Here is a 14,465-nt window from a genome sequence, read left to right as displayed (position 1 = left end):
TAAGTCACCCACAATTTGCCCCTGTCCTTGAGTGAGAGGTTCAAGCTGATTATGAGTCCCCAAGGCCTGTCGCCCATTCATGCTGGTTTGTGATTTCCAGAACACCAAACCTCAGGCTGAGACCTACACTGTTCATCTGCTGCAATGCAGCATCAAGGCCAGAATATGCACCGTCAGAATCACTGTTAGAATCTACTGTTTCTCATTCGGATTCCACCCAACACCCAGTGGTGATTTCGGAGAACACTTAAATTGAGTAGTATCCAAAAAGTTCATTACAATGAAAAATACCAATTGATTTTTCTTGCAGTCGGGCCTCTTGTTCACTTTGCAAGGACGCGCCATCACAGAACCTGGTCTGCTCCTCTCTCACCTTTTGCTTTCCCACCAAACAGCACCTTCATGCCACCCCCCAAATTCCACCTAGTGTTGCATAACAGGCAGGACACTAACCTTTTCATCTCCACACCTAAACACATTCTCGAAATCCTGAACTCACAGCAAAGGGTAATGTGCACATTACAGATTTCCTAAAAGGAGATTTACCAAATGGAAACTAGACACAAGAAATAGGACTTGACTGAAAAATACCCCAATCTGTGATATACAGGGATGATTGCAATTGAGAACAGAAATGAAACAGAAGAGCACAGAGGCCAAGCACAGACTCCACGAGCAGTGTGCTGAGTGGCCTCGGCGTGCTGGGTGCTCACCTCACGGCAAATGAAGATTTACTCTTAAGCAGAAAGTGAAGAAAAAGATAACTGGAGGGTCAGTGTTTCTCGAGGGAGGTGTAATTTTTAACTTCAATACACTGTGGCTTGGGTACAATTATAAATGATGTTTGTGGTGTGAACTGCCTCTCATGAAGTTAAAAACTGAAGAAATCGAAGAATAAGTCTCTTTCATAGAGAAAAAGGAAACTGTCATGTTTTAAGCTGAAACCAAAACGACCTCTCTCCTAAAGGCCCTCTGTTTCTTTCACGGATTTCAGAATAAATTTCACTACGATGCGTACAAATACTGCAATCCAGCCCCTTAGAGGAACTCTCAACCTCTTGAGGGGCAGGATGTCCGACGAGGAGGCCCTTCCAAGCCACGGCCCCAGGGTCTGACCACTGACCTTGCTATCAACCTGTCGTGGACCTACTGGGGGCCATTCTTGGCCTCGATGAGTCTCCCTGGATAAAGAGTATACCTAACATGGGCCTCTTCAAAGATCTCAAAGGTTCTTACATTGAATAAGCAGCTTTCACTTCCGTGGCTCAGAGAAAGTGCAATCTGAGGGACTTGGGTGAAATGTGAGAAATGTCTCTGCTTACACTGAAATTTCACTTATTCAAATGGATTATAAGGAACATCAAGTATCCCTCTCTGGTAGCTTTCAAAGTATCAGCAGTATTTTAGTGAAAATAGCTTAAAATTGCAAGCAATGGGAAAATGTCTGTAGAGGTCAAATGTCTGAGTCATTTTCTTGGCAGGGTGACTTGCTGGCAGTCACGAGGAACATCTCTTTAAGCATTCATGTGCTACCTACACGGCCAGCATGGTTCCTGAGGAGCCTGCAGTTGTGCGTTCCGGGGGACTCAGGAGGTACTATGCCAGCAATGGGCTGGCTGTTTTTTGAACTTGACAGGACATGCACCCCAGTTTTCTTAAGAGTTTTCATAAAAGATTAATGGATTTCTACAACGTGGCACATACCCTAAAGCACATGCATACGGCTATAGACATAGCCATAAGGAACAAAACCTCTGGCAGTAATGAGGCCACCAGCACTGCCACAACTGGCTATGTGACTCCTGTCACATTAGCCCCCCTCAGCCAACCTCCTGGACCCCCAGCAGGAGAGACCCTCCTCCTCCAGACAGGGGCTCGCTGCCTACAGTCCTCACGCATGGTAAGAATTCAGTAAGGGCATTTTGTATAGGATAATAACCTGCTTCCTTTTATTTATTATCATAGCATGCATATGCATAAGGTAATTCAAACTGAGGAAAGCACACACATTATGAAAATATAATTGAGATGCTTTTATGAAGAAAAGAAAGTAAGTAAGAACCTCCACAAAGCATTGTTCTTGAACTCCACTGGGAATATCACCCAGACAGTCTTTTATTTCAAGATTGTTATGATACTTCGGTAATTAAACCCCCCTGAATAGGGTGCAAGATGAATATAAAATTCCGACTCAGAGAGAAAATAGTATAGACAATGTGTTACTCCTCTAAGAATGGCCCTATTTCTTTAAAAATTAATTGTATATTGCCTATCTTAAAAACAAAGAAAAATTCTCTTTATATGTTGCAGACAGCATGTACTTTCTTTCACACTCTGAAGCATATTATTAAAGTCGAAAGATAATATAATGGTGGTGAAGCAGCCATCAGCTTAAATGCTAAATATTTATAGAGTTTTATTTCAGTTAAATCTACAAGCTGCTCTATACAAGCTCTCTGTCAATGTACCGAGTTCAAGGAGTTGAGCAGACAGCTCTGAAACACCCGCAGTGCTTTTACAAACAGGCTGCCCACGGCTGGGAGATGTTCTCTTAACCCCTGGGTACCTGATCTAAGGCCGCCAGGGTCAGGTCAGAGGCTGCCAAGTGTCCATCACGGAGCCAGCTACACAGAGACTGTGCAGGTGAACACCGCCAACTACACCCCTGGGGTTTACACCTATCACCAACTGGCACTCAGTGGTCATTTGAACAAATGCCTAACAACATCCTATTGTGTGCCAAGTAGGCCCTGACATTCCACCAAGGATCAAGGCGTCTTCTCCAGTATGTGGAATGAGAGTGACAAGGGACTGTACGGGGTGAGATGGAGCATGCAACGCAGACTCAGCAGGGATCCTGGGCCCAGCCATGGGCTGGCTGGTCAGAGACAAGGGAGGAGCTATGTGGGGAAGGCAGGGCAGCAGAGAAGGGAGCTCAGCCTGAACAGGTATGGAAACACAGTTCAGAAAGAAAACAAGGGCCTCCCGGTGGCGCGGCGGTTGAGCACAGGGCTGCGAAGCTGCCTGCAGCCTCTGCAGCACTGGTTCCATCCCTGGCCACAGGCGAGGGTCCCACATGGCACGACAGACCTCTCCTGCTGCGCCCGCTGCTACCCTCAGCAGTGTGTTTCATCAGGATGCCTGTTCTGTTCCCCGCTCTGGTGAATTCTCTCACCCTCCCGTGCATCTGGCCTGTACCCTGGTTCTTGCATAAATAAATCTTAAAAAATAAAGACAGAAAACAAAATGAAATTTGGGCTGGTTGACAACATTGGGGAAACACCTACCTTATATATTATATCTCCCCCCTCCCTTTAGTAAAACAAACTGATTTTTGTAAGTATGGCAACAGCCTTTTAAAAATGATAAGCTTAAGAGACGACTGCTCCAAAATCCTTATAGCTGCGTGTGGGCATGTGGCATGGTTCTGGGCAATGAGGTAAGCTGTTGGGGACTTCAAGAAAGTTTCTTCATGGAAGGGAATGGACTCAGGCACATCCTATTGCCCTCTCCCTGCTTCCTCTTTCATGTTACCTGGAATGAGGAGGTGAAGGCAAGAGGACCAACATGTATTCTGAGCTGGGACACTGGAACCTTGGCAACAGAAGCCAGCTGCTGAGTGGAGAACAGAAACATTAAGGGAATCTTGAAAACCTTGTGAAGCTTCCACAGTGGGCTTAGACTGCCTACCTCGAGCTCCTATGAATAAACCCTTACTTAGTATTTATTTAATTGAGACATGAGTGTCTCTGGGTTGCTGAAATGGCTAGGTGAAATGATGTGAGTGGATGGCTGAAGGTGTCACAGTTGACACAGCGGAAACACGCAAGAAATTGACTAGCATTTCCTGAGATGCACGCAGATGGACTGTCACCTATCTCAAAATAAAATTAGGAGCTTCAGTGGATTAAGAGGAGTTTCTCAAGCCTTCTGTGAATGCATGGAAATTATCTAGGAGATTGGGAAGTGAAATAAAAAGGACGAAGTTACATGATCTATTTTCTATTCCTAATTTGAGTACATTTTACACAGCTGTTAGGATTTTTGGAGAGATTTCTGGATTAGAGTGCATATATAGAAGTAGTAATATATAAGTAGTTAAAAGTAAATGTTCGTTCATTCTAGAATATATTCACTTATACCTAATATTAAGAAATAAATGATTTATATTTTTTTATTCTAGAAACTCTTTTCCATTTCAAAATTTTTTACAAGGTTTTCAATCTCCAGAGAAAACAGATAAATTTCAGTAATAACTGAATTTAAATATATAAATTCTTAACTATTAAGTGAATTCTATTTTCCCACAAACTTGTGTTTTGAAATCAAATGCATTGCTTCAAAATAGCTTTGATCTCTGAATATACTACAGTAGGTGATTTCCCATGTTTGAAAGACGGTAATACTTTTACATGAAATACTACTAAAAGTTAAAATATGATTATCACTGTAAGATGACAATGTAATTACTCTTGATCTGAGCTGTTGTATCCCTTTAATTTCAAGACCAAATGGATTGGAAGCAGAGTAACTTCATCACAGAACAGCTACTGTACTTGTTGCTAATACATAGCAACTCCACCAAACTGAGAGAAAGTCCTCATTTTAATTTTATTTTTTGAGACTTTGTTTTAATTTATTCACATTTATATGCCAAATTCAAGGATTATTTGCCAATCACCTTTTGGTCTCCCCCTTTCACCCAACATAAAAACATGGCATTTTATCTCTCACTTAACATAAAAGACATTTCAGAGTATTTGTCTGGAATCAGAGGCACATTTTATAGCTCACGAAGTTTTTCCACAGTAGTTTCGGGGTTACCGTTTTGCTTTGTCATTACCCTCAATGGTCCCTAAGCAGTAGAAACTAGAGGCTTCCTGGCAAGCTGGGTTACTCATTAAGGACAGAAAGTAAAGGTTACAAATCCTTAAAGAACAAAGTAACCTAGTGCTGGCAGACACTTTTCTTCTGCTTGAGTCAATAGTTATTCCTAGAAGGAACTAGCTGCTGCAAAATACTAGGTAACTACTAATACATTGTACATTCAGACTATGCAGGCAGAGGGCAAGCCCACACCTTCCAGTGTGCGTTACCATTCCCTCATCTTTATTTATTTTTTAAAGATTTATTTTTTATACAAGAGCTGGGGTACAGGCCAGAGGCACAGGAGGGTAAGAGGATTCACCAGAGACAGAGCAGGGAGCAGAACAGGCAGACGGACTGAAGACACTGCTGAGGGGAGCAGCGGGCGAGGCAGGAGAGGTCTGCCGTGCCATGTGGGTATCTCCCTCGCCTACTGGGAATCGAACCCACACTGCAGAGGCTGCGGACAGCTTCACAGCGCTGCGCTCAACCACCTGCACCACCAGGGAGGCCCCATTCCCTCATCTTTAAATCAAGAGGCTGGATCCTGGCCTTCCAAAACCCTAATACTGTTTCCAGACTGCACTCAAAACTAGTCACAAATGATGATGAAATATGAAGAGTACACCCCCCTGTATTTTGCTCCACCATTAGTGATGGTAGTAACTGCAGCCTTAGCAACTGTGTTACATACAGTTAGTCTCAACCTGCCACACAGTTAGTGACATAATAATACTTCTAATATAAAAAGTAAGAAAACTCAGTTGAGATTAAGTTGCTAGAAATGAGCATTTGTCTTCATTTCAGTTTTGTGTTTCCAATAAGCAGGGACCATCTAGGATCACCGCCTGTCCTCCTTCATTCCCTCCTGGAAACAATAAAAGCCTGTGTGGCCTTAATATGACATCCAGAGCCCGTCTCAGCACAGAAAGTTCCTCGGAGTCGCGCAGAAAGCTGCCGTTCCCACATTAGACTCAGGTCCCCAGGCACACCCTGGGGCTCAATGACTGGGTTTCTCATCAACTCACAAAGCACAACTTCATGTCTTCTGCACAAGCGCCGGCTGATTTGGCACAGCCCACCCCCACCTTTGCTCTTTTCCTAGAAAACCCGTCATAGCGCTTTCTGACCCAATTCAGGCTTCCTCGGGGGCTCTACCTGGCCTCCCTCGGGCACCAGGAGTAGCAGGTCTCCACAGCCCCGGGGGCCCATGGCATGAAGGTCTCTCTCTGTGCCAGTGGTTCTAACTAAATCCCTTCGGGGTGTGCAGAAAGCTCCCGGGGACCCAGCACAGGTCTGAGAAATGTGTACCTTTTGAGATGAATGAAGATCTACTTAGAAAGTTGCATTTTTACAGGAGGATGTAGAATAAGGATGAGGATAAAATGAGGAAGTTGCATTGCTGCGTGACTAAATGCATGAATGAACTAAGCTCTAAAAGAAAAAGAAATTTGATAGAAAAAAAAAAAGCTTAGCTAATTGAATGTAACTGTTGGCGCAGTGACACACCCCCCAGCAGAGAAGGCAGGGGAGAAAGTGATGCCTGAGCAGGAACCTTAAGGAAACCCGAGATCTCCTCGGAGAGAGCGCGAGGATGAAAGAGACCAGAAAACAAGAATTATTCATATCTGCAAGAAATGCTCAAGCAGACACAGGAAAGCACCGGTGATCTTGGAAGCACCCTAGCCAGAGGTGCAAGCCGGAATGTGCGTGCTCAGAGGGGAGCACAGGGGGTGCCCCGTTGTGCCCTCGGGACAGAGACGGAGACACCCCAAAGGCACCACTGTGGGGCTGTACTGAGGGCGGGTCAGACCAGGCTGCAATCTTGTCTAGAACACGAGCCCCGTGACACACAGCGCGCATAGTCACACTACACACTCCCGCGCCGACAGTCACGCGCGCAGCCACACCCACGCATGTCTCCCACACAGCCACGGCCCCGCTCGGCTCCAACTACCCGGGCAGGCGCCAGGCTGCATTCCCCACACAAGAAATACCTTCCCTGGGACTTCCCAGAACCCACAGTAAACCGACATCACGGGCCTCCCCCAGGATGGCGGTGCACACGGCCCCCCGGAGAACAGCCACGCTCCTCTCTGCACCCCCTCTCCAGTTCTCCTTCAGCCTCGGCGGTTGCTCCTCCCGGGTTTTCTTCCAGAGGATCTTCTACTCGGCCATTTTCTCTTCATTCCCTGGGAAGTTTGTCACCAGGCTACACAACACAACACGCGTCCTGGGCTGCACCCCCTCTCACAGCGAGGCAGGGCTTCCTCTGGCCCAACAGCACCCACACACTTCTCTGGGGTGCTGGTCATCCTTTCTGCTCATCTCCTCCCCAGCACCCCCATGGGCTAGGACTTTCCCTTAACCCGCCTTGAACACAACCCTGTCACAGAAGACACCCCACAACCTCCAGTGGGCCCACTGAGAACAACATGCACTTCCAGATCTTAAGGAGTTACGATGAGAAACACACCACATCAGTCAGAGAGTTTCTTTAATCAGGAGCTCTCTCTACACAGCGACCGTTTGAAGTCGTCGTTAAGCCAAGTTAAATAGAAACTGTCACCGAAGGTTCCCTAAGATAAATGCTTTTGTTTTTCATTTTTCAGGCACATGAGATAATCAAGAAAGGCCACATGTCATCATAAGGAATTGCGACGCACAACACAACAGGATCTGTTTTTATTCCCCTTGATCGGGATGACAGCAGGAGAAATCAATTAGCCAAGTATTCATAAATAATGCCTTTAAATGAAGTCCTGAATTTTGCTCAGAAACTCCAATGATAACGAGCTCAAAGCTTCACCAATAACTCAGTCGAAACATCCTGTTGATCCCAGCTGGGGTGGTGGGCCCTGAGGGGTATAAGACAGATGAAAATAAAAAGGCACTGACAGGATGACTGTGTTTGTCTTTGTGTTCCCGTACCTGGTGGAGCAGGGAAGAGAGGGTCACTTAGAGTGGGGAAGAGCCCCCGTCAGAGACAAGGCACAGATGTTTGACTCCTTGTGCTAAACCAGTGGGGAAAAAGAAAGACTAAAGGCAGACAAGGAAAATACTTGATCGTTACCTCTCTACTCCGCGCCAAAGGACCTGGGCAGAATAATCAAAAGTCACCAGCTGGGCCTCCCTGGTAATGCAAGGGGTTAAGCACAGCGCTGTGAAGCTGTCCGTAGCCTCTGCAGCACGAGTTCAATCCCTGGCTGGCCAGGGAGCTACCCACATGGCACAGCAGACCTCTCCTGTCTCGTCCGCTGCTCCCCTCAGCAGTGTATTTCAGTCAGTCTGCCTGTTCTGTTCCCCGCTCTGGCTCTGGTGAATCCTCTCACCCCCTGTACCTCTGGCCTGTACCCCAGTTCTTGTATACATAAATAAATAAATCTTAAAAAGAAGAAAAAAAGTCACCAGCTAGTTGGGAGAGTACACGAGACCCATGAACACAGAGCAGCAGCAGGAAAAAAACAGATTTCTAACATCTAAGAACAAAGTCCACTGATCAGAGTAGAGATGGTACCGGCTAACGATCCATTAGGAACCAAGAACTTAGCAGCATCTGGAAAAGTCAGACCTGAGGCCACTGGCGCTCAACAGCCCTGGGGATTGAGTCTAACTACCTTCCCCAGCTTCCAAAGAGCTGCCAGCTCTGTCCTTCCCTCACCCTGGAGCCATCTCTTTTCTGCACTCCTTTACAATGAATTGCTCCCCACACCTGTCACATTCAGGCAGTTCCTGACTCTCCCCAGCCCCTTGTCCCCTGCAGTCAAGCACATCTCCCTAGGATGACCACAGCCCTGGCTCTCTGCAGGTTTAACACACTGCTGGGCTCTCGAGGGATACCATGACCTCAGGATCACAACCTCGAAGCGGGCAGATTGTGAATAGTAAAGTACCTTCTCATCTGTTCCCCTCAGGGTGACAGCAAGAGAAATCAGTTAACCGAGGATTCCATAAGTACCGCCTTTAAATGAAGTCTTGAATTTTACACTGCACAAAAAGCACCTAATCTACCTCCTTTTCTACAAATGAGATGGGCTGGGTTTGAATGCTGTCCCCTAGGAACACATTCTCATACATTTTCCTCTTAAGTGCTCTCTGCAGGGGGCTAACAGCAGGGTGGGGGAATCTCTGAACTTGAAGAATAGTCCAAAGTCCACCCTGAGGTCTGGGGTGCACAGCCCACTCGAGTTTCACCTGTCAGGTGTGTCAGGGAAGGTAAAGGAATAGAAATGTCCATCGGCAGACCACAGCCCTCCATTCCTCTCTGGCAAATAAACCTCCACAAGCAAAGCCTTTAGATCTAGATGCCATGAAAGGCCTAGGGGACGTTAGTGCCACACGAGCAGCTCGGGGCAGCAAGCAGACAGTCACCTGTTTACTCGCTGTCACCTGGGTAAAAGCAGAGAAGCAGGTGAACCGCACACACAACCATCCCAACAGGGAAGGGCCTGCCAGACACCGAGCCTGAGGACTCCCAGCTCCATGGCTTTGCACACTTGTTAGATTTATTACTTAAAATAATGTTCATCCTTCCTGATGGGTACAAGACAGGACCGACCTGTGACCACACCATTCTGGCACACCATGCGCATGTCACAAGTGCTTGTGCTTGTTGACTGCACATGTGCTTGTCCCCTCGGGCCATCTGAGGATGGCAGAACTGCACTTACTCAGCGCTGTGCAACCATCAGCACTTGTCCTAGCCACCTGCTACTACAAAACAGAACGCTCCAACACGTAATGACTTCAAACGCCTACGTTTCCTGGCTCCAGGGTGGGACTAGCTGCTGCAGCAGCCTATTTCCAGCCTCTCTTGCAGCTGCCCGGGGCCACCCCCAGCTGAATCCTCATCTCAAGGCTTCCCTGGATTCATACTCAAAATTACTGAGTGGCCAGAGCGGCGTCAGCACGTGCCTGTGGCTCCTCCACATGACCTGGGGTCCTCCCAGCACGGGCACTAGTGCCAAGAGACACACACAGGCAAGTGCTGCCAGGTCTCTTATGACCCCTGAGGTCCTGAGCATCACATCTGCTACACACTGGCGGATGCATCATTGTTGCTCAGCCCGTGGAGACTCCAGGATGGTTCTGCAATTTTTCCTCCCAAAATCAAGTTAGGCATAGAAATACTGAATGCAATGGTAAGTATCACGTTTTAAAAAACTGCAGAAAAGGCACCTCTGATGCCTGAGTCCAGTCCAATCCCTCATATGAATGTATTTCCAGTCCTGTAACCCCAAATACAGTGAAACAGATTTTAACTCCTTAAAAGATTTTTGACTACTTTCCTACTGGATAATACATCCACCCCATACATCTATCAAGTGGATGGAATCCAATTTTTCATCTCTTACTCGCAAAGCCCAGGGGAGTTCAGGAACCACTCATCCTGCTCTAGAAGGCCTGGGCCACAGTCCTAATTTTAGGAACATCATCTGCTCTGCCAAAAAAGTATTCCTAGCCAAGGAACTGAAAACTCTCTCTGCTGGTGACTTCAAGAGGGCTGGCTCATGGGCACAGCAGCAGAGAAGCAGCCCAGGCCACTCCTAACCAAGTAGGTGACCGTCACAATGACATTTCACAGAAAGGCAGAAAATGATGCTGTCAGTCCCTGAAAAGGAAGCTTTTATTCAAATGCTCTGGCTTTACTTTTACAAGGAAAGGCAGTTTTTTTTTTTTTTTTTTTTTTTGCAACAGAATAAGAATTTTCAATTTCACGAAGGTAGAATCTCCGAGACAAATAAAATAAGATAGTATCTTAAAGCCATCCATCTTCCATAATTCATTTGCCAGGCAAATAAAATTTCCTGAAAACTACATGGGTTCTAGAAACAATACAAGATTAACTCCAAAGCCAATTAAAGGTATTTGTAAACAGTGGCAATGAGCCATATGCTGTTACTCCCACAACACAAAAGCTGATGAAGTGCAGAAAAATAAAAGATGGCAACACATTTCAAAGTTTCCTGTATAATCTAATTGTAAGTTTTTAAAAATGTTATTAAAAGTGTTTATTTGGGCCTCCCTGGTGGTACGAGGGGTTAAGTCGCAGCATATGAAGCTGTCCACAGCCACTGCAGCACGAGTTCCATCCCTGGCCAGGGAGATACCCTCATGGCGCAGCAGACCTCTCCTGGCTCGCCTGCTGCTCCCCTCAGCAGTGTATTTCAGTCCATCTGCCTATTCTTCCTAATCTGTCTCTGGGGAATTCTCTTACCACCCCCTGACCTCTGGCCTGTACCCCAGTTCCTGTATGCATAAATAAATCTTTTTTTTTTTTTTTTTTTTTTTAATATACTTTTTTTTTTTTTTAAATAGAGGCATGTTTTATTTATTTATTTGTTTGTTTGTTTGCTTGTTTTCTTTATACATGCACTGGGTACAGTCAGAAGCACGGGAGGGTGAGAGAATTCACCAGAGCCAGAGCGGGGAGCAGAGCAGGCAGAATGACGAAGTACACTGCTGAGGGGAGCAGCGGGCGGCAGGAGAGGTCTGCGCGCCATGTGGGACCCTCCTCTGGTGGCCGGGGAGCAGCCGGGGATCGAACTGGTGCCGCAGAGGCCGCGGGCAGCTTCGCAACCCAGCGCTCAACCGCTGCGCCACCGGGGAGGCCCAGCATAAATAAATCTTTAAAAAAAATTTTAAAAGTGTTTTTTCATCTCTTCCTCTTATCTAGATGTAAAACCAAAAATAACCCGCATGCTCCAAAGAACCTCACCCATACGAGGAGGGCACCCCCTCCCTCTCCTCTCAATCCACCAGCCACACGCCCTCCTCCACGTGGACATCAGCAGACCCCATAGTGCCCTCTCTAGGGATCCAGCATCACCCGGGACTCCTTACTCTTCTCACCGAACTGCATGGCTTGTGCACACCTTGTCAGCACGACTCGGGAGGTGCCCTACCTACAAACCCCAAGACCACCTGTCCTGTGGGCTCGCAGTCTCGCTCACTGGGCTCCAGAGACCTGGCTGGGTCTCCCTGCACCAGCCCTGCCTCTTTCCATTCTTCCTCGAGGATGACTGCAGAGCAACCTTTCCAAGAGAGCTGAACAACTCACTCCAAGGAAGAGAGCACGCTTTCAGCATTCGGATCAATGCCTCAGTCCTGGCCCGGCTAACCTCGGTCAGGCTTCAAACATGCATCCTCAGACTGACTCAGTGAACAGCCCCCCGCGGGATCTGCAGGATCTGTTCTCACTTGGCCCACGAAGTCATACCTCCCTAGGCTACCCTCCTGCAGGTTCTTCAAAAGCTGAACAGAAATGCCACCTAGAATCAACTCACCACCCCACCTGCTCACGTGGCCCACTTCTGCCTCTGTGTCCTGGGTGTTCTGTGCATGCCTCATAATGTGCTCGGGGGGTCCAAGCTGATTCTCCACCCTTCGAAGGTCCTTTCTGCTTTCAATCAAAGGGACAGAGACCCTATATGATGCTCCTGCAGCGAGGGAAATTCTTCTTGCACCCTCTTCCAGTTAGTATTATCTTCTGGCTCCAACTCCAACAACTTCCCCATAATGAACTCACTTTTCTTATCCCTTCACCCCATCACACTTACATGGCACCTCCGTGATTCACCGGCTAGATGCTCTGGCCAGGTTTTTTTTTTTTTTGTTTTTTTTGTTTTTTTTAAGATTTATTCATTCATCTATACAAGCACTAGGTACAGTCAGAAGCGCGGGAGGGTGAGAGAATTCACCCGAGCCAGAGCTGGGAACAGAACAGGCAGACTGACGAAGTACACTGCTGAGGGGAGCAGCGGGTGGCAGGAGTTTGGGGGCTTTTTCACATTGTTCCACTGGCATCTTTCCTCAAAGCCTCTGGATAAACCCGGCAGAGACTGAAGCCTAGGAACCGAGACACCCACCCCAGCCTGGACTTAGGGACTCAGCGCCCCTCTGCCTGGGGTCAGAACCAAGTGCAAAGTTCAGGCATTGGATAAACCCGCGAAATTGCTGAACCGTGTGGGAACCAGAGGTAGGAAGTCTCACGAAAAAAATAAAAACGAACAAAATATAAAACAAAACAAAAGACCTGCCGTTACTTTTAATTCCATTTAAAATATTTGGAGGCGCTCATCTGGCTGCCATGCAAAGGCTGAATAGACAGCTGTGATGTTTGAACCCTGAAACTTGGGTCAGCTCCTCGGGTTTTTTTCACCCGTGTTCAAAAAGCAGTTTCCCAAATAACTTTCTAATTGGTTCAGTTGCTTTTCATGTTGAAAATCAAAAGTGATTTTTCAACAAGACTTCACCCAGCCTTCTGTGGGAAATAGCTACAAAAACACAGTTTCTTTTCAACCTGATGTTTACACAATGGTGATGTGTTGGCGAGTGTTTTGGCTCAAAGTGTCTAAGACAATAAAAACCCAAGGCCCACCATGTCCAGATGATGCGCAGTTCCTAAGTTACATGCTCAAGTGGGCTTGAAACATTACACAGAAAGAACTAAGCAACGGACACTTATTTAGCTCAGACACAGTTTGGAGTGGTGAGGGAGCCCTTGTAGACAAAAGACAACAGCGATCAGGAGAAAGGACCTGGCAGGAGTGCCTGGAACATCTCCACAGCTGAAAGCTCAGGGCAAATTCCTATTTCCTCTCTAGGGTGTCTTATAAAGGCTTGGGCTGCAGCCACAGTGTCGTCCAAACCAAGACAGCTCCCCTACAAGAGTCCCTTCCCTCTCGAGAAATGTTTTCTCCATCACACATGGAAATAAAAATGCACATGAGTGGGAAGGAGAGGGCAGGTGGCTAAGACCAGACACACAGCAGGAAGGATCGCCAGGCCCTGCATGGGCACCCCCAGCTCCCCATACCCTGGGGACAGAGCCCCTCTGAAAGCAGGTGCCAGCCCCATGGGGAATATATGACTTCCTCCTTCTACCACCTGCCAGGGGAAAGAGAGGCATTAAGTGGGAGAAGTCACCCCGACAAACTTAGACAGCCAAGAATCAATGGCTGTGGAAACACCCAAGGTACATACCCGGACCCACAATGAGGAAACCCTGGATCAATCTACATCAGATTTGAACAAAGGGTCATGAGCTATTTCGTGAGCTGAGGTCACCAGAACAGGCAGAGGAGTGGACACAGGCAGAGGGCACTTTCTTGACAGAAACCCATCAGGTATTTTTCCCCGAGGTAATTTTGACAGCTCCTCCTGGGGTACCTCCATGTCCCTCCCCAGCAGTCACAGGAGACAGGACTGCATGCACCCAGGATGCCCAGGCTGGAGTAAGCACCCCTGGCTTCCCTAAGAGGAAGCACAGCCCCTTTGCCTGTATGCTGACATCTTTACAACACAGTGACACAGCCTGTCCCCTGCACACATGTAAAGTAATCTACCTCCTAAGCCAGACTAAAACTTATACTGATGCTCAGTGCAAAATAAGTATTTGGAACATATACATGTAAGTCATTATCAAGAACAATAATGCTTGCCTACTCCTGTATATTGTTTACTAAGCAATTTTATCCCCCAATCTCAAATTTCTACTTTTCATCTACAGTAAACATGCTCAAGTGAGACGTCAGCTACAGAATGGCCTGTCTCCGTCACCACTAAAGTAAAGTATTTTCTTAACAGACCTCAGAAGT

The 14,465-nt window shown here is 47.0% G+C and overlaps 1 protein-coding gene and 1 long non-coding RNA gene across 7 annotated transcripts in view; one reads left to right on the top strand and one right to left on the bottom strand.

Annotated features, from left to right (window-relative positions):
* The window catches only part of LOC119242756 (uncharacterized), a 78,430-nt gene extending 70,724 nt beyond the window's left edge, over positions 1-7,706 (top strand). The window contains exon 4 of the long non-coding RNA XR_008551517.1: positions 7,479-7,706. This is a non-coding gene — a long non-coding RNA (uncharacterized LOC119242756). The remainder of the gene's footprint in view (positions 1-7,478) is intronic.
* Positions 1-14,465, bottom strand: part of PRDM5 (PR/SET domain 5) — a 158,354-nt gene that overhangs the window by 32,334 nt on the left and 111,555 nt on the right. Inside the window, exon 15 of one of the 6 annotated variants that reach the window (XM_037509506.2) lies at positions 3,497-3,612. The exons of the other annotated variants lie outside the window; for them this stretch is intronic. Within the exon in view, the coding sequence (XP_037365403.1) occupies positions 3,526-3,612 (87 nt within the window). The 3' untranslated portion in view covers positions 3,497-3,525. Of the gene's footprint in view, positions 1-3,496; positions 3,613-14,465 lie in introns of those variants that run through there. 6 annotated transcript variants of the gene reach the window in all.

This window comes from Talpa occidentalis, unplaced genomic scaffold (genome assembly GCF_014898055.3).
Source record: "Talpa occidentalis isolate TD23 unplaced genomic scaffold, MPIMG_talOcc4v2.1 talOcc4.13, whole genome shotgun sequence".
Classification (NCBI taxonomy): Eukaryota; Metazoa; Chordata; class Mammalia; order Eulipotyphla; family Talpidae; genus Talpa; species Talpa occidentalis.
This window is presented reverse-complemented; position numbering and strand designations above follow the sequence as displayed.